This window comes from Plecotus auritus, assembly GCF_963455305.1.
Source record: "Plecotus auritus genome assembly, chromosome: 3".
In the NCBI taxonomy this organism is placed as follows: Eukaryota; Metazoa; Chordata; class Mammalia; order Chiroptera; family Vespertilionidae; genus Plecotus; species Plecotus auritus.
The window spans coordinates 213836628-213856660 of NC_137772.1; the positions used below are offsets into that span (position 1 = coordinate 213836628).

At 39.7% G+C, this 20033-nt stretch overlaps 1 protein-coding gene across 1 annotated transcript; it reads left to right on the forward strand.

Moving 5' to 3' along the window:
• Nucleotides 1-2482: 2482 nt before the first annotated feature.
• Nucleotides 2483-19725, forward strand: HSP90B1 (heat shock protein 90 beta family member 1). The gene is made up of 18 exons (XM_080659434.1): nucleotides 2483-2734; nucleotides 3705-3807; nucleotides 4474-4615; nucleotides 5152-5268; nucleotides 6290-6621; nucleotides 10518-10629; nucleotides 11032-11151; nucleotides 11866-11982; nucleotides 13867-14004; nucleotides 14088-14165; nucleotides 14269-14334; nucleotides 14804-15073; nucleotides 15333-15578; nucleotides 16016-16152; nucleotides 17933-18011; nucleotides 18095-18250; nucleotides 18804-18923; nucleotides 19430-19725. The coding sequence occupies exons 1-18, from the start codon at nucleotides 2686-2688 to the stop codon at nucleotides 19457-19459; spliced, it is 2412 nt and encodes an 803-aa protein (XP_080515560.1). The 5' UTR covers nucleotides 2483-2685; the 3' UTR covers nucleotides 19460-19725.
• Nucleotides 19726-20033: the final 308 nt, after the last annotated feature.

A 20033-nucleotide genomic window follows, 5' to 3' on the forward strand; every position in this document is an offset into this window, starting at 1 on the left:
ACCTGGAATGTAAGTTCTGAAGAAACCATGCGAGGATGGGAACTGACGAGCATGGCCAGTGTGGCTCAGTGGTTGAACGTCAATCTATGAACGAGGAGGTCACGGTTCAGTTCCCAGTCAGAGCACATGCCCAGGTTGAGGGCTCAATCCCCAGTGTGGCGTGTGCAGGAGGCAGCCGATCACCGATTCTCATCATTGATGTTTCTATCTCTCCCCCTTCCTCTCTAAAATCAATAAAAATATATTTTTTAAAAAAGGATAGGAACTGACGATAAAATAAAGAGTCAGAAGAGGTGGAGAGAACAGGTGAGAAACAGGAAGGCTGGGAACTGAGTAAGCTGCCCATTTCTTTTACAGGATGTTCAGCTAGGGATCCTGTATTAAAGGGGCAGAGCTTAGCCAGACAATAGCTGGCCATCTTCTTCTGCCAGTCTACTGTCTTGTGTTGTCTGCCTCATAAATTCCCACCATCACCTGCAGAAAAGTATAGCTTCAAACAATGGATCTATTTGGAGGGCATGTCTCATTCTCAGTTCCCTTCAGGTGCAACGCGAACTACACACCACTGAACGTTACAATGGAATCTGCAGTTTCAGAACTGGTTGCTTACTTGTTCAGAGCTAGAGAAAAATGTAAAGAAGTTGAGCTGTGAGATGTAGAAAAGTGAAGGAACTAATCTTTTTTCAAAATACAAAAAGTAAACAAGAGGGAGCCCCTTTGAATTACAAGATGAGATGCTGCCCAATTCATGAATTGCTTAATAAAGCCAATTAAATCTTCAAAAAAAATTTAAAAATAAACAAGAGTTAAAACATACAAAAATGCAATTCTGAGATTTCTGAATGTAATTCACACCCTAGTATCCTCTTTTTAAAAAAAAGATGTAAGCACAGAGGCATTTTAAAAAGCTTTGTAAACTACCTTTTGCTTACTAATAATAAATGTAGGTAATTTGGGCAGATGTAAATAAGGCACCACCACAACGTGTAAACACCAACCACAGAAGTAAGACTGGCAAACCTAAATAAGGGAAGTTATAAAAGATTATGATAGACTATCACTGAAAAGCTTGTCTTCAGAAATTTGGATGATTATCTGAAAACGAATTCGAAGTTCAATTTTCCTAGCAATAAGAAAGGGAGTGTTTTTGTGGGAAACGGAAACCGGAGAGAGAGGGGGTGGGTGAGGGGTACCTAAAGACTAGGTTAAAGAGACAGAAAATAAGTCCAAAGGCGCAAGCTGAGTGCGAGGGACTTCCCTCACAGGAAAGCCACCTGGTGTATGTCCTTCTGGACGCTGACTGGGTATTTCTATGAAGTTACAAAGTTACGCTCCGTTTCTCATTTGCAGCCCCACGGGTTTTGCTTTCAAATACCTGCAGGTGTATCCTCCTGCCCCTGTTAAACTAAGAGGTTTTTTTTTTTTTCTTTCTTTTTTTCTTTCCTGTGCTAGACCGGACTTCGCGACCATTCTCTGGACTTACAGCAGATTAGGGCCAACTTTAGGAGCAAGTCCAGGGCATCAAAGTAGCTCGCAATTTCCACTTAAAAAAAAAAGAAAAAAAAAGCCCCACTACCCTCTTCTGTAAACCAAATTAGGGAGGCTTCTGGATTCCGGCAGCGGAAAAGGCAGAGGAAGTGAAGACCCAGGCTGCCCGAGTGACTCACGAGAAGTCACTTTTCGGAAACGTGCGTCTCCGAGTCAGAGGCGGAATCCAGACCCAGCCAGAGAGGCTGACTCGCCTAACACAAGGTGGCCTTAGCCCAGGCATGGCGGCTTTTTAGTCCCGCTTCTTAAAGCTGTCAGCTACTGCAATCAGAACAAAATATAAATTCTAAATCACGCAGCGCAGACTTCACGTAAAGACAAGCTGGGAAAATGCAGAAGAAAAGGCCAAACTAGGCTGCTGGTCAAAGACTACGATTCCCAGTGTTCCATGCCGGGTACCTCAGTACGTTGCATGCCGGGAACTATAGTGGCTCACAATTCCCCCCCCCCCACCCCCCCCATCTCCATCCCCTCCATCTAAAAAAAGCACTCGTGGGATTTTCAGCCTCTCCGGTGTTTCTCTTTTCCGATATGCACTGCCAAGTAGAAGCTGACAGAGAAGAGTCGCACTGGAATCCTCCCAGCGTGACCCCACGCGAAGATAGGGGAAAGCTGAAGAACGCGTTGCCAAGGCTACCGTTCCCCTGGTCACGAAATAAACGCTCTCTAGGATCCGGAAGTAGTTCCTCTGCGACCTCTCCAAAAAGAGGGTTGTGTTCTGACCTGACGTTTATCCGACTGTTTCCCAAAGAAGCCAAAGCTTCCCAGGCAAAGGGGCGGGCCCGTGTGAGAGGGGCCCGCGGAGCCATTTGATTGGAGAAAAGAGGCTAAGGATAACCAATCGGAAGGAGCCACGCTTCGGGCATGGGGAACCGCACCTGGACAGCTCCGATTGGTGGACTGCGGTCCCCCCCACGAGTCCCCATTGGGTATAGAGAGTGCGTGGTGCGACACGATTGGTGGGTTCGTGTTTCCCGTCCCCCGCCCTCGAGAAGTGGGGTGAAAAGCAGCCGGACCCGCTTGGGGGTAGTGGGCGGATCGCGCGGCGTGAGGTGTGAGGATCTGATCCTTGGGGTGGCGGGGCGGAGGCGGCTCCTGCGATTAAAGGAGACTTGAGACTCTCACCGGCCGCGCGCCATGAGGGCCCTGTGGGTGCTGGGCCTCTGCTGCGTTCTGCTGACCTTCGGTGAGTGATCCCGGAGGAGCGGGCACCCTGGGACACCCCCCCCCCCCCTCCTCAAGCGCGGCCTCTTCTCGAAGATTCTTGGGGCGTTGAGCCTGGGAGGGGGACAAAATAACCGGGTCTGCGCTGCACCTAGGGGATCATCGCCTTTCCTCGAAAGAGGCTTAGGGACTTTCGTTTACTCTTGGTTCGCTGGAAAGAAAAAAAGAGAACGGAGTTATTTAAATCCCGTGCAGATCTCCTAGTGGCGGCCTGCAGATCTCAGCCATCTCGCAGGGGGGCCTCTCTCGAGCTCTCGATCCCCCGAGAGCATTGCTGGGGCCCCGTCGGGAGGACTTTTGCCCACGCCTCAACCTTTGGTCTGAGCTCCTGGACCCCCGCCCCCTCCCCCCCATGTTTTCCGACTCCTCGCGAACGCGCGTTTCCTTTCTTAGGTCTGGTCTGGGGCGCGTGAGGTCCTGGATCACCGCAAAGGCAATGTTGGATTCACTCGTGCTCCAGCTCCTTACATCTCTTCCCCTTCCCAGGCCCCTGGGCCCAATTTCAGTTCCCCTCGCCAGAGTTTGCACAAAATCCTACTTGTACTCTGACCTGTGATTTCGAAGGCCTGGGTTTTGGCATGGTCAGTTTGGAGGCCTTGTCTTGGGCTGCGCGCAACACGTGTGAATGTGGAAGGATCCTGGTATCAAATCTGCTAAGTTATAAAGGATCGAGCGTGCCTCCTTAGAAGTGATGGCAGCCTCCGTGTTTGAGAATCTATTGGGGAACCTCAGTATCTGAACTTAAATAAGAAATATGCGGACTTGGATTTACATTTGGATATTTAAACCAGTGGATCCATTCTCCCATCCCCATCTCCCGTATTTAACAACTGAATTTTGCAACCCCTATCCTTGCCCTTTTTATTTTCCCTTTGAGAAGTACATGAAGCATCGATGTGTTAAGAGATTTTTGGTGTTAAATCTTCCTTCAGGGTCAGTCCGAGCTGATGATGAAGTCGATGTGGATGGCACAGTAGAAGAGGATCTGGGTAAAAGTAGAGAAGGCTCAAGGACAGATGATGAAGTAGTACAGAGGTTTGTGTTCATTTATAACTACATATATAAACTCTTCTGAACACTGGAAAACTGGCTTCGTTTGTATTTCCAAAATTTAATTAGCTAAAAAATGCTCAGAGAAGATGTATCAAGCATGTGCACACATGAGTATCTCCTAACCTGCCCCTAAGAATGGTCCAACTTGAATGAATGCCTTTGAAAATTATTTCGATAACTATATTGCAGACTACTAGCACTATAACCTTAGGAATTTAGAAAAGACGTTTAGTTGATTTTGTCCTCAGGGTGTCCTTCGTACTTTTAAAAAGAGGATTTCTGTCAGTTGAACCGTGTTTTGAAATGTGTCCTAGGACTTAATTTTGTAGACCTGTAGAAGCCAAAGCTTCCCTGGACAAAGGGGCGGTTCCAAATGTGAGGGAACATAAATGAGTATGACTGCTTTTTAGTAGAGGAAAGTTGGTTTTATTTGTCTGACATTTTTAAGAACTGAGTATTTCCAATGCAGTGTTAAAGGTAACCTACTACTGTGGTAAAATAATAATGAGATGGTAGATTAGTAATATCGCCAATTTACCCTTTTAACCCTTGAGACCATCTTAAGAGACTCCTGTGCTCTCAGCACAGATCATACAGTTTTGGAGGGAACTAAGCAATGCTTACTTGCCTGTCAAATTTACTTTTTAGAGAAGAAGAAGCTATTCAGTTGGATGGATTAAATGCATCCCAAATAAGAGAACTTAGAGAGAAATCAGAAAAGTTTGCCTTCCAAGCAGAAGTAAACAGAATGATGAAACTTATCATCAATTCATTGTATAAAAATAAGGAGGTAAGCAATACGTGGCTAGGATAATTATTTTTCTCTGTATGGTAGCACACTTGTTTACTTCCATAGTAAATGTACTTAGTGATTCCAAATAAGTAGTAAGATGTCAATTCCCTGTAGTGTATATACAAGAATTGCTACTAGATACATTGTGTGGGGGTAGGGGTGGGGTATTATGGGGGATGGGAGGTTGTTAGGCATTTTACCTTCTTTTTCCTTTCCCCTTCAGATATGTTCATGGCCTGCTAAACAGTTGTGAGTCGTTAAGGACCATTGCTAACCAAGCTTCATGCATTTCATACCTAAAGATCACTAGTAGAATGGTGTTACTGCTCTTAACATATTCAGATATCCCTTCTTGTTGCTACAGTCTTTAGTGTAAAGAGCAGTACCTCCTTTTACCAAGAGAGTAAAGCCACCTCTTTATATAAAGTGCTTTTTTAGAGTACAGAGGAGAAATAAAATGAATTTGACATTAAATCTAATGTCTTCTGTATCTTGAGACTAATCTAACTGTATTAAATCTTGCCTCCATTTAGATTTTCCTGAGAGAACTGATTTCAAATGCTTCTGATGCTTTAGATAAGATAAGGCTAATATCACTGACAGATGAAAATGCTCTTTCTGGAAATGAGGAACTAACAGTAAAAATTAAGGTAAGCTTAAAACAATTTTCTTCTAAAATAAAAAGAAACCTTGGTGACAGAGAATCCATAATCGGTCAAGATAGACTAGGTTATGCTGCAGTAACAAATAGGGAATTAAGTCAGGGGTCAGCAAAATATGGCCTTTGGGCCAAGTCCAACCTGCTGCCTATTTTTATAAATAAAGTTTTATCCGAACATTTCCACGCCTGCTTGTATATTATCCGTGACTGCTTTGTGCTGCATGATAGAGTTCAGTAGTAGTTGTGACAGAGATCATATGGCCCATAAAGCCTAAAATATTTACTCTCTGGCCCTTTTACAAAAAAAGTTTGCTACCCTCTGGCTTAAATCAGTCACAGGCTGCCTTGTGGCCTTTGCTTTATATCATTTTCACTCCCTGACATAGGCTGATAGAGCAGCCATCTGGAGTGTAGCTGGTTGCCATGGTGTAAAAGCTTGGAGGGTCTTAACATCAATTAAAGGCTCCACACTGAAAGCCACACTTTTAGTTGCAACTTACTGGCCAGAACTAGTCATCTGGCCTTACCCAGCCATAAATAGAGGAAGCATATTCCTATTATGTTCTTAGAAGGCAGAGAGTTGGGAATATTCAATAAAAACATTGATCACCAGATTCTAAACCCAGAAATCATTCAAGTTTTAGATTTTTATTTTCTACCAAAGAAATAGGCAAAACAAAAAATTTTATTATTCTTGAATATTTTCTTCAAAAATAACTTTTGTTTAGTCTCTCTGCCCTTTGACAATTAGATCAGTCTCTGCCCTCTTTATATTGATATTTTCTTAAACACACTAAACTTAAAATTATTCTCTATAAAGAAAGATGCTATACTTAATATGTACATTTTCTGAAAAGCCCATAAAAGAGTATGGAGGAAAATATCTCAATTTAGTTTTCTGTATTGGAGTTGATGTTGCCCAAAGCTGAGAGTTTTTCGGGAATAGCTCAGTATTTACTTGTCATACCATGAGTACTAAGCAAATACAATTATCTTGTTTTTGTCTTTAGTGTGACAAGGAGAAGAACCTGCTACATGTCACAGACACTGGCGTAGGAATGACCAGGGAAGAGTTGGTTAAAAACCTTGGTACCATAGCCAAATCTGGGACAAGCGAGTTTTTAAACAAAATGACTGAGGCACAAGAAGATGGCCAGTCAACTTCTGAATTGATTGGCCAGTTTGGTGTCGGTTTCTATTCTGCCTTCCTTGTGGCAGATAAGGTTATTGTCACATCGAAACACAACAACGATACCCAGCACATCTGGGAATCTGACTCCAATGAATTTTCTGTAATTGCTGACCCAAGAGGAAACACTCTAGGCCGGGGAACGACAATTACGTGAGTGTTACTAATTCCTAATAATAATAATTGATAGTCCTAATGAGGATCTTGACTCTCCAGTTCAGGCTCTCTAGGCAAATGGCTTATTCTGGGCCAATAATTTCCTTGCCTATAAAATGAGGAAATTGAATTGTTCTCATCACTTGAAGAAATGTCTGAGGACCTAACAGAGCTATAATGGCTGCTGTACGTATAGGACATAAGTAGGAAGGGTTAGCTCTTCCAGGGGCGAAGGCAGATGAGGCCTCAGAGCAGTGGCTTGGTCCAGGTTTTCAGGGAAGCAAGACTTAGACTCAGTCTGTGGAGCATCATGGATAAAGGGGTGGAGGAACAGCGTGTTCACAGGATTCAAGTTTTCTGAAGGATGGCAGGACTGGATGAGAGGAGACTCCTTGGGTGACCATTAAAATATTTAAGATCTGTGGTAACTGGGTTGTAGTCTCATTTGAGGATAATTAGAAATGATTGAATTTGAATTCATTTTAAGCCAATAAGTATTGTTAGTGTAGATGAGGCAGGTCTTACGCCCAGTATCACTTGGTTACATCACAGTGAAGTGGACAGGGCAGCTTTTTCTCTAAAGGTCAGTAGACTTACCCAGTCCTGCAAGTTTCTAGAATAGAGGAAATATTTCTCACATGTTATGTGCCTGAAGTCTCACTTTTTTTCCCTTAATTCAGTTTTAAATTTCCTTAACATTAAATATTCAAGTAGGAAAAAAGCATATATTGTATCATTTTGACCAGTTTTCTTCATCCCAAAAGGTAACATTTCCTGTCTTCATGGCCACAGATGTTCTTTTAATGAAGGCTAATTAGAGGACTGCATTTCAGTACTTTTACTAATTTATTCGTCCCAATTTACCTTCCCCGGCCTTTGTTATTAACATTGATACCTCCTAGTCTCATTAGGAGGCATCACTAATAGTCATACTCCAGAGCCCTCTCTCATTAGGTGTTAGAGTGTAGGTAATCACATCTCTGAACTAGAAAGAGCTAGAAAACGATGTCCCAAGAGATGCTGATGTCTTCGAGTGCTGAGAGAGAGGCAAGATTGCCTAGATGTAAGCTTTATGAAAGCAAATATTTTGTTGACTGCTCTGTTCCCAGAACCCAACACTTGACAGGTAAATATTTGTATGAATGAGGTAATCAGAGCCGTTTTATGCAAGTCCCATGGATGCTTGTTAAGTAAGTGAAACCTTACAACAGGTTCTGCTTTCCCTGGGCAAAATTGCCTTTTCCTTTAAGTCTTCCTACCCCACCATTCACTCAACAGATACTCATTTGAATGCCTATTACCTTCTAGGATTTAAGGCTATCGTAGAGAATAAGACCGGTGTGGTCTCTGCTCTCACAAGGCTCATTCTAGTAAGTGGGGGAAAACATGAAGTCATTTCAGAGTGGCAAATGCTAGAAAAGAAGCTAAGGGACACCGCCCTTACCAGAAGGCCTTTCTGAAATAGTGATAAGTTCAAATATTCCAGGCAGCAAGCACAGCACGTTTAACGTTTCAGAAACAAGCCTATTTGAGGAACTGAAAGTCTAGAGTGGCCAAAGGAAAATGGAGAGTGAAGTCCAGGAAGTGACAAGGTCAAGATCCTGCCCTATATCCAGGACTTCATCTCTGTTCATCCCTTTAAATTAGCTTCTGCTGTACCCTGATGAGAAATTTTGTGAGGACTAAATGAGATCATGAAATATGATTGCTACTGTTCTTCCTACTACAATGAGAATGGTATTCTACATTTTTTTCCTAAAGCTAGTCTCCACTGTGATCTCTCATCTTACCTCCTTGGAGACGAGCATAAATTCATTCCTACCCCATCTTTTAAAGTCAGCCTTTCCCACACACCTCCCTCTTTCCCATCAAAGTGTGAGCATGTCCTGGTCTCTGGGGTAGGACGAAGGCAGGTGGTGCCCTCCTCTTTTGGGCACACTATTTCTCTCCCCTCCACAGTTGAGCTTAAAGAAGTACACTTGGCCCTAGCCCGTTTGGCTCAGTGGATAGAGGTCAGCCTGCGGACTGAAGGGTCCCAGGTTTGATTCTGGTCAAGGGCACATGCCCAGGTTGCCGGCTTGATCCCCAGTGGGGGGCATGCAGGAAGCAGCTGATCAATTATTCGCTCTCATCATTGATGTTTCTATCTCTCCCTCTTTCTCTGAAATCAATAAAAATAAATAGAAAATTATTTTTAAAAAATTAAAGGGAAAAAAACATAATTTATAAAAAGAAAAAAGTACACTTGCCTTTGCTGCTACTTCACCTTTTGTCATGCATTTCAGTACTTGAAGTAATATACCAGTAATCCTTGTTGCTAAATCCAGGGGATTTAGGGATTTTTTAAATGACATTGCTCTCAGCAATAGATTGTCTTTTTTTCTTAGTTTTTCTGTGGTGTAGTCTATAGAACTGGCTTTCTGCTACACACTTAAGACTGTCCACTTACCTAGCTTCCATGACCCTACAAATCTTTTTATATTTCCTTTGCCCATTTCTTAAATATTGATGTTCTCTTTCTTTAAAAGTTAAGTTTGAGCCCTTTTCTCATTATCCTTGTGTTCCTCATTTAATTCTTAAAGGGCCAGCTAGTAGGTAATTTAACCTTGCAATCATAGGATTTGTCACATGTCTCAACAGCAACCATGGACAACATATGATGAAGTTGTGTCCCAATAAAATTTCTTTTTTTTTTTTTTTTAAAGAGAATTGGAGTATTTTTATTTTTATTGATTTCAGAGAGGAAGGGAGAGGGAGAGATAGAACCATCAATGATGAGCGGGAATCATTAACTGGCTGCCTCCTGCACACCCCACACGGGATTGAGCCTGAAATCCAGGCATGTGCTGTTGACTGGAATTGAACCTGGGACCCTTCATTCTGCAGGCCAATGCTCTATCCACTGAGCCAAACCAGCTAGGGCCCAATAAAATTTCTTATGTGGGTGCCAGCCATACAGTTTGTTGACTCCTGTCAAGATCTCACTAATGGTCTGTTCATATATCTAATTGCCATTTAAATATCACTAAGATGTCAAACTATCAGCTTCCTCTTGCATCCAAAATTGAACTCTTTCCCCAACTCAGCAGCTCTAAGATACTCTGCTCTGAGACCAGAGACTTTGTCACTTCATTTTTATTGGGAGCACGAACATCAAGATATGGGCTATCTGCTGTGTTTCAGAATATGTTGTGATTTGTTATTTTTGGTGGATGGAGGGAAGGGTTTGTAGAGGGGGCAGTAAGTGCCAATACAATTTTCTGTATTGGAGTTAGCTAAGCCAGTGTGTCCAGTAGAACTCTGGTGGAAATATTTTCTGCCCACATGCGAATTACTAAGTACTTGAAATGTGGCAGTGCAACTGAAGACCAACTTCAAATTTTATTTGAATACTTACATTTGACTGATAGCTACTGTTTTGGATGGTGCAGATATAACAATAATTCAGATTAATTTTCTAGTTTTTTAAAGGAACATTTCTATTAGGGTTTTGCTATCTATAATAATCATTTGATTTCTAGACTAACTTTTAGAGTGCATATAATTCCACTTTTCTCTAGAATGTTTTCTCGCCTTGAGCTATCTTAAGATTTCAGTTTTTCAAATGAAAAAAAACCAATATATTTAGAAGGTTGGGAACATTTTCATTTTCTACTTGGAACTAAGGTTATTCTCCACTTGGGATTGCAAGGAAGGTTTTTTTTTTATCATCCATATTTGGTGTATTTGCTCACAAACCCTTATTGGTGATGAAAGTTCTTAATATTTTCTTAATAGAGAGGATATCTTGGATTAAACAAAACTACTAGCTATTAGCATTGTCAAGAAGGCAAATTTATAATCAACTCTTTTAAACCATGGATGTGCCTATAAATGTCTTTTTTCCCTTGCAGCCTTGTTTTAAAAGAAGAAGCATCTGATTACCTTGAATTGGATACAATTAAAAATCTCGTCAAAAAGTACTCACAGTTCATAAACTTTCCTATTTATGTATGGAGCAGCAAGGTAAATCTATATTGCTAAAAATTTATATGTATCACCTTTGCGCATTTTAAAATCTGTAATAATAAAAGTGTAATATGCTAATTAGACCGGACGTCCTTCCAGACGAAGCCGGGACTGCAAGGGAAGCTGGGTCCTGGGTGCTAGAGGGAAGCCCAGGTGCCAGAAGGAAGCTGGTGCCGGCAGCCGGGGGAAGGAAGGTTACTCTTGCACGAATTTGTGCCTCGGGCCTCTAGTATTTAATATTTAAAGAAAGCTAAATGTGGTTTTCTCCAGTTCAGGTATTTGGGTTTCCTCACAGAAGACCTATTTTTTTGAGTTGTCCTTTTGTTTTATATTCTACAGATGAAATCCGAATCTTTAAAGAAGTGAGTTTAACCATAATTCTACTTTCTACTTCAACAGACGGAAACTGTTGAGGAACCCATGGAAGAAGAAGAAGAAACAGCAAAAGAAGAAAAAGAATCTGATGATGAAGCTGCAGTAGAAGAAGAAGAAGAAGAAAAGAAACCGAAAACTAAAAAAGTAAGTCTGGTTTATGTCCCTCCTTAAAATATTGTTCAGGATATATTAGGAAACCTAAGTATGCACTCATTTGAGGCAAGCTTCAGTTTTCAAAGGTTGTTTCCAAATGCTAAGTCCATCTTACAAAAAATCACAAGTGTGTGCCTGTGTATGTGTGTCTGCACCTATGTTTCTCCTTCTAGAAATTTGTAAGTGCCAAACAGCTCATTTTTATAAGAGTTTCCTGACTTCTATATATTGCTCAGGACTGGTGGCTTACACGTTTTGAATTTTAAAATCTTTAAAAAGCGTTCTGCATCTTCTTTTGTCATGTTTTATGAAAGTAGTTCTCTGGCCTACTCAGGAAGCAGAGTAGGTAGAAGTTGTGGGTTTTGAGGAATATTTATTTTAAGATGTTGGATTTCTATAAGTCAGGAAATATATAATATGTATATTCTTCTAGTCTCAAAACATTTATAAGAAATAACATTTTAGCTAAAAATAATGAAGAAATTGGCTTTTTAATTATAATGATAACCAGTTGTCTTTTTATATTAAATATCAATCTTGGTTGAGAAACGCTTTTTTATTTTAATTTTTTATATAATTGGCAGGAACCATACCAGATTAGAGGTATCCTTTGTTCCTTCCATGTTCTCTTTTGAAATGTCCTAAAGCTATGGTTTCCACTAGTGTAACTGCTGGGAGAGACTAATTAAATACTGTTAACTTCAGGTTGAAAAAACTGTCTGGGATTGGGAACTTATGAATGATATCAAACCAATATGGCAGAGACCATCAAAAGAAGTAGAAGAGGATGAATATAAAGCTTTCTACAAATCATTTTCAAAGGTAAATATTTAGAAAAATGTGATTAAAAAGGTACTAAATTCCAAAATAAGTTTAAAATAATTTATAACTACTTGACAATTGATTTCCTTTTTAATCCTGTGTATTTTATATTATGCATTAAAAAAATTACTCTGAGAAGAAGTCTGTAGGCTTCACCAGGTTGCCAAGAGGTCTGTGTTATAGAAAAAAAATATACCTACCTCCATGAGTACGTGTTTGGTTTCTACTATAGAACCCATAAAACAAAGTTGTGTTATTGAGTGGCTTTTAACTAATTCTTTAAAGAGCTTGTTCACAACATCAAATAATTACTGTGAGGTCATCACATGCCTAGGCAGGAATAATTACTAACTCTGTTTTTTCTTTTACTAATCCCTTCTTGTAACTCTTAATCCAAAACTAGCAGCGATTAAGACTGTTCCAAGTTAATGTTTTCCCAGACCACATTTTGTACAAAATAGAATAGTTTAATGCACTTATTTAGCAAAGCTAGATAGAATACTTAATACTTAATATTCTATGATTGTATTGTCCTTTACTCTTTACTCCATTTATTGATTTGTTACTTAACCTTCTTTGTTTTCCTTAACATTAACATCCAACCATCCCTTAAAAACTCTAAAAACTTTCCCTTGGTTCTGTAAAGTTCTAGTGTATATAAAGGTACTTCATCTAGGGCAATTGTGTATTAGAAATATAATGTAAGCCAATACTATTATCTTAAACTAGAGGCCTGGTGCACAAAATTCGTGCACTCTGGGGGAGGTCCCCCTCAGCCCGGCCTGTGCCCTCTCACAGTTAGGGAGCCTTGGGGGATGTCAGTTGGACATCCTTAGTGCTGCCGTGGAGGCGGGAGAGGCTCCTGCAACTGCCCGGCTTCTGGCTGAGTGGCGCTCCCCCTGTGGGAGCTCACTGACCACCAGGGGGCAGCTCCTGTGTTGAATGTCTGTCCCCTGATGGTCAGTGTGCATCATAGTGACTGGTCATTCCACCATTCGGTCGATTTGCATATTAGCCTTTTATTATATAGGATATTTTTAGAAGCCACATTTTTTTTTTAAGTTTAAACAAGTGAAGTTAATTGTTAATATATTTTATTTAACCCAACATACCCAATATTGTATTATTTCAACATGTACAATATAAAAAATTATAATTTACTTTTCGGGATTTTCTTGTACTGTGTCTTCAAAATCTGTATATTTTACACTTATCATTAATCACATCTCAATTTGGAATAGCCACATGTGGGTACAGTAATGGATAATGCAATCTAGAGCATTTCTGTCTTTACACTTTATAGCTATTTATATACCTCTTTATATCTACTGCTATAGCCAAATTCCCTGGGAAAAATCTGTGCCTGAGTACTTTCTGTGGTTGGCCAGTACACTCATGAATTGTTGTATGATTTTGCCATTTAGGCAGGATGGTGGTTTTCCATCCTGTTCTCTCACACAAGTAAGTGCAACCTTCCTGAGTTTAGGAATAATGTTATTGACAGTTCACCATCGAAACAACCATGTCATCTTAGTTGCTTCTTTTTCCCTCCAGGCCCTCCCCACCCTTTTGGTAAGGGGACTTTTTTTTTTTACTATATATTTTTATTGATTTCAGAGAGGAAGGGAGAGGGAGAGACAGAAACATCAGTGATGAGAGAATCATTGATCGGCTGCCTTCTGCATGCCCCCTACTGGGGTTCTGACTGGGAATTGAACTGTGACTTCCTGGTTCATAAGTTGATGATCAACCACTGAGCCACCCCAGCCAGGCAGGAACTTTATTATTAAGTGCTAAACTGGACTGTACCGCATAATAAATTACTTAGCCTTTGTACCACCGTTTTTTATGCCTCTTGCATAATGAAGTACCAAATTTCCATAGGAAAGTGATGACCCCATGGCTTATATCCATTTCACTGCTGAAGGGGAAGTTACCTTCAAGTCAATTTTATTCGTACCTACTTCTGCTCCACGTGGTCTGTTTGACGAATATGGATCTAAGAAGAGTGATTACATTAAGGTGGGTTTTTAAGTAATGTAAACAGAATTTTAAATTTAAAAGTACAATTTCCCAAAAGTAATCTTTTTATCGTCTCTGCTTAGCTGTATGTGCGCCGAGTGTTCATCACTGACGACTTCCATGATATGATGCCCAAGTACCTTAATTTTGTCAAAGGTGTTGTAAGTATCTGAAGATTGAGAGAAGGGATTTTTTTTGTTCTTGTTTGGTTTATCTTTTTCCAGTGTTTTTATTGCTCAGTGAACTTTCTTTTACCATATGTAGGTGGATTCAGATGATCTCCCCTTGAACGTTTCCCGTGAGACTCTTCAGCAACATAAACTGCTTAAGGTGAGTACCTCTGGGAAGAGACTGGCTGCTCTGCTCTTTGGGCCACAAAGGACAATTTCCATTAATAGAGTTACCAGATTTTGAAACTAGTCTTTGGTTGTTCAGGTGAATTTAATTTCATTCTGGAATTCTCAGATCCTGAGAATCTTACTATTTTTCCCCATTATGCAATTAAAAAAACTTCAAACATATAGAAAAGTCCAAAGAATTACATAGTGAACACATATATGTATATACACACACGCACACCCTCCCTCTACCTAAAGATAGAATATAAACATTAAAGCAGTCTTGTGACTATTTCCACTGACAGCTTAGTTTCTGGTTAGTCCAGCATAGAGGTGCTCATCATACCCTGCCTCTTGATAAACGGCAAGGACAGCACCCTGCCTCTGTATCTTTTGCCTGCTACTTTACATCTTGTATTGAGATGAAGTTCTCTAGTCAGTTATTCTTTAATTTTGTTTAGGTGATTAGAAAGAAGCTTGTCCGTAAAACTCTGGACATGATCAAAAAGATTGCTGATGAGAAATACAATGATACTTTTTGGAAAGAATTTGGTACCAACATCAAGCTTGGTGTGATTGAAGACCACTCAAATCGAACACGTCTTGCTAAACTTCTTAGATTCCAGTCTTCTCATCATCCAAGTGACATTACTAGTCTAGACCAGTATGTGGAAAGAATGAAGGAGAAACAGGACAAAATCTACTTCATGGCTGGGTCCAGCAGAAAAGAGGTGAGATGAACGCCATCTGTCAGGGATCGTGGTTTGTAGCTGGAAGTTATAGCCAGCGTTTGAGAACAAAAAGGAAAACTTACATGTAATTTTGAACTGTAGCAGGTATGAGGTCTGGTCAGTCACTGTATTCTCTGCACCTCTTTAATTCTCTACCTGTAAATGAGGGTGTTAGTAATATATAAACATAGCTATTGGGATGAACACGTTAACATATCAAGGCTAGATTTGGAAAACTTAAATCTCCTTTATTTTGTAGGCCGAATCTTCTCCATTTGTTGAGAGACTTCTGAAAAAGGGCTATGAAGTGATTTATCTCACAGAACCGGTGGACGAATACTGCATTCAGGCTCTTCCTGAATTTGATGGGAAGAGGTTCCAGAATGTTGCCAAGGAAGGAGTGAAGTTTGATGAAAGTGAGAAAACTAAGGAGAATCGTGAAGCACTTGAGAAAGAATTTGAGCCTCTGCTCAATTGGATGAAAGATAAAGCCCTCAAGGACAAGGTATTCTTGAGTGAAAATTTTAGTATTTGCATTTTTAAAAAATTTGTTTTGCCAACAGATTACACTTAGCAACTGGTTACTTTGCAACCATTAAAACTTGTCAAGACAACATTTAATATTGTGGTTAAATTATTGGGAAGACAAGCTTAAAATTTAGGAACTACAAAGAATTTAAAATGATAATAGTGGTTATTCTTTATGTAGGTGCTGGGGTTTTTTTTCTATATTTTTAAAGTTGGTGCTTAAGTATTTCTGACAGAAAAATTCAGATTATAAAATGACAATGTCTCCGACAAATATGAATGAGATGTACTTTAATGGCCTGCCTCTATGTTTAGGATCTTAAGTGATGAATCCTTGAAGAGTTGAAATGCAATTATCAAATGACTTTAACTATTGATATTTATATGTATCTAACTTCGGTTTCTCATTCCCAGATTGAAAAGGCTGTGGTATCTCAGCGTCTGACAGAGTCTCCATGTGCTCTTGTGGCCAGCCAGTACGGATGGTCTGGCAACATGGAGAGAATCATGAAAGCTCAAGCGTACCAAACAGGCAAGGACATCTCTACAAAGTAAGTGTCCTTGGGAAAGGAAAGTTCCTGCCACAGTGTTAGCTCTTGTCCAGCCTTTCATACTGAAGCTGGCATTATCGTCTAAGAAACTGATGTGTTATAAGTGTCCACTATATGTTAGGTAGAAAACAAGTTTACAAAGGGATTCTTCCTACATTAGATTGCTAAAGAAAAGGTCTTGGACTCATGATTTATTTTATAGTATTTTATATACAAATGCAAGTTTTCTTAATCTGTCACACATAAACTATTTGTTTTTTCATTAGACTGTATGTTTGACTTGGTAATTAGACTTCTTTTACATTTTTAGATTTAGTTACAGATGAGGTCAATGACAATTATGTTTCTCAAAAACGAGTTAAGTCTTTTTTTAACCTAAATATTATGCCCCACAAAATTAAAGCTAAAAATATGACCCATGAGTTAACGAGTATTTTGAACTCAAGGTCCAGGTATCAGAGGTAAGTGGATCTTTAGTACCTTTTATTTTTAAGAAATAAATATTTCAAACTTAGGTTTTATTGTCACAGCAGTGGCCTTGAAAATAGCTTTTTCCCTACTTTTATTTTCTTATTCTGCTTGGAGTAGCTTCTTTCTTATTTGCTTCCTAGTCATCATACTTTTTTTTTTCCCCAAGGCCTAGCTTAAGGATTCTTCTCACAAATGTATTTACTAAAATAAATATGTATATACACACATGCACACACATTTCATAATTAGCACAATTCATCAATACGTATTTATACAATAAAATGTGAAGGTGCTATCTTGCTTATTTGTTTTGTCCCCTGACCAGATTATAAATGTCAGGTGAAGAGAACAAGTTTTTGCTTATCCCATTACAATACCACAGTAGTCATTCAATCATTCATTAACAGGAAGTTGCCTTTCATTCTGCAGGCATTTGAGCACCTACTGTGTTTATGCATTGATGATCTAAAGTAGATATTACTGCTGTCTTTGTGCCATTCAGACTAGTCGGGATGACAAATCAAGTCATAATCTTCTAGCCCAGCACAGATCCTGGGTATACCACCACAGGGACAGATGTAGTTCCTCCCTGTCCTCAGCATGCAGCTATAGGAGAGAGGACAGTCACCACTGACAGTAAAATGCTAGAGTTTGTGAGGTTTGTTCAGAATTGGGAACTGAGCTCAGATAAAAGAAGCGAATAATTTTTTATGGAACCAGTTTGGTGAAGGCATCATGGACACTGTGTTATTTGCACACACCCAGAGTCTGCCTAGACAACTCAGAACTCTGTGGAAACCAGAGCTGCAGTTAAGGTAGTGAGAATGAATTAAGTGGGGATGAACAAGACATTAAGTCGGTTCATCCACTCAACAGTGTTCTAGGCACTTGGGATTCATTAGTAAATAAAGTAGTTCTCTTTATTTAACTCTTTCATCTAAGCACGTCCATCCCCCTTTAAAAGATAAAGCGTGATGTAGCAGTAAGAGTATATCTTGATCTCTCCAAGAGCTGTTCACTGTAATTATGAAATAGAAAAAAGGAAATGTATGGACCTAAAATCTGATATTTGTTAATGTTCTTTTTTTAAAAAATATTTTTATTGCTTTCAGAGAAAGGAAGGGAGAAGAAGAGATAGATAGAAACATCAATGATGAGAGAGAATCATTGATTGCCTCCTGCACAGCCCACACTAGGGATTGAGCCCACAACCTAGGCAGGTGCTGTGACCTCCTGATTCATAGGTCTATGCTCAACCACTGAGCTATGCCGGCTGGGCTGTTAATGTTCCTTTTTTATCCCTTAACAGTTATTATGCCAGCCAGAAGAAAACATTTGAAATCAATCCCAGGCATCCACTGATCAAAGACATGCTTCGGCGAGTTAAGGTGAGTCACACTACAACCATACTCCATCTTCAGTACACCTGTACTCTGTACCTTTTAATCAAGTGTGATTTCTCCCATTTCAGGAAGACGAAGATGACAAGACAGTTTCGGATCTTGCCGTGGTTTTATTTGAAACAGCAACACTGAGGTCAGGATATCTTTTACCAGACACTAAAGCATATGGAGATAGAATAGAAAGAATGCTTCGTCTCAGTTTAAACATTGACCTTGATGCAAAGGTTTGTATTCCCAACCTTCCCACATAGGCTTCATTTTTCTTTAAGAATAGGCTTCCCAGGATTAAGTGATACAGCTCAGAAGTTGGACTAATTTCTACTTTTTTTTTAAAAAAAAAGATATATTTTTATTGATTTCAGAGAGAAAGGTAGAGGGAGAGATAGAAACATCCATGATGTTGGAGAATCATGGGTTGGCTGCCTCCCACAAGTCCCCCACTGGGAATCGAAGCCCCATAACCTGGGGATGTGCCCTTGACTGGAAACGAACCCAGGACCCTTCACTTCTCAGGCCGACGCTCTACCCACGGAGCCAAGCCAGCCAGGGCTAATTTCTACCTTTTAGAAATAATTAAGTGTTTGAATCCCGAGTGTCACGCACTATGCTAAAAATTAAACAGATTCTCTTTTTATACCCTTTTTTTGGTCTTATCTCAGTTTGTTAGGATGGATGTTAACTCTAATTAGAGGGTTGTGAAATTAATTATGATCTTATACATTTAAATGAGCTAAGTGAAAATAGATCCATTAATGGGCTCATAAATGTTGCCCTTAGGTCGAAGAAGAACCCGAAGAAGAACCTGAAGAAACAACAGAGGATGCCACAGAAGACACAGAGCAAGACGAAGACGAAGACATGGATGCCGGAACAGATGAAGACGACGAAACAGCAGAGGTAGAGCCAATCAAGAATGGGACTTGCATTCTTATTTCTGGCAAAGTTAGGACTGTGTAATATAAAGAAGTCAGGCTTACAGAGATCTGCCCCCAAATAGGCATCTCATATCAAATTCAAAAGCTGGAGCAAATCATTTTTTTTTCTTTAAAGTGTATATTTTGGTCTCTCACTTCTTTTATTCCTTTAGTCATCCATTCTTGAGATGTTTTTAAACAGATTTTTCCGTAACCCACAATGCTTCTATACTCTTGGCCATTTCCTCTCCCTTACTATATGGTAACATTAGGGTGTTTTAAATTTTTATTGTGTTCAGGGGCCATTGACCTTTGGTGGGTTCTAAATTATCTAAAATTTTTTGCAGATTAGCAGGGTGAGTTTTAGTCTACAGCTGAAATAATGGAAATAGGCTTGGCCCATTCATTGTTTTTTCCACATATGAAACTTTTGAGCTAAGGATTTTATTTCTGCTAGCTTTTAATGTCTTCTGATTTTTGTTTTCACAGAAATCTACAGCTGAAAAAGATGAATTGTAAATTACACTCTCACCATTTGGATCCTGTGTGGAGAGGGAATGTGAAATTTAAGTCATTTCTTTTTGGAGAGACTTTTGGATGCTTCCCCCAGCTCCCTTCTCCCCTGCACTGTAAAATGTTGGAATCGTGGGTCACCGAAAGAGGGTTTTTTAGTTGAATTTTTTTTTTTTTTAACATTCCTCATGAATGTAAATTTGTACTATTTAACTGACTATTCTTGGTGTAAAATCTTGTCATGTGTATAAAAATAAAAAAGATCCCAAATATTCAGTGTCTTGCCTTTTTAATTTAAAAAAATGTTAATCATTTATAGTTAGAAAAGATAATCCTCTTTTTGAGTGTGGGCTGGGCTTTGTGACTGTCTTCTAAAGAACAGAGTATGGAAAGGGGACAATAGTGACTTCATAGCATAGAAACTTGGCAGCCGCTACCTTAACCAAGTGATCAAGGTTGGTATCACCAGTGATGTCATGTATCCTCTTACAGGATGTGATAGGAAGGACATTTCACCTCTGGTATTTCAAAAAATCAATAGCCTTAGCCTAATGAGAAAAACATTAGACAAACCTAGAAT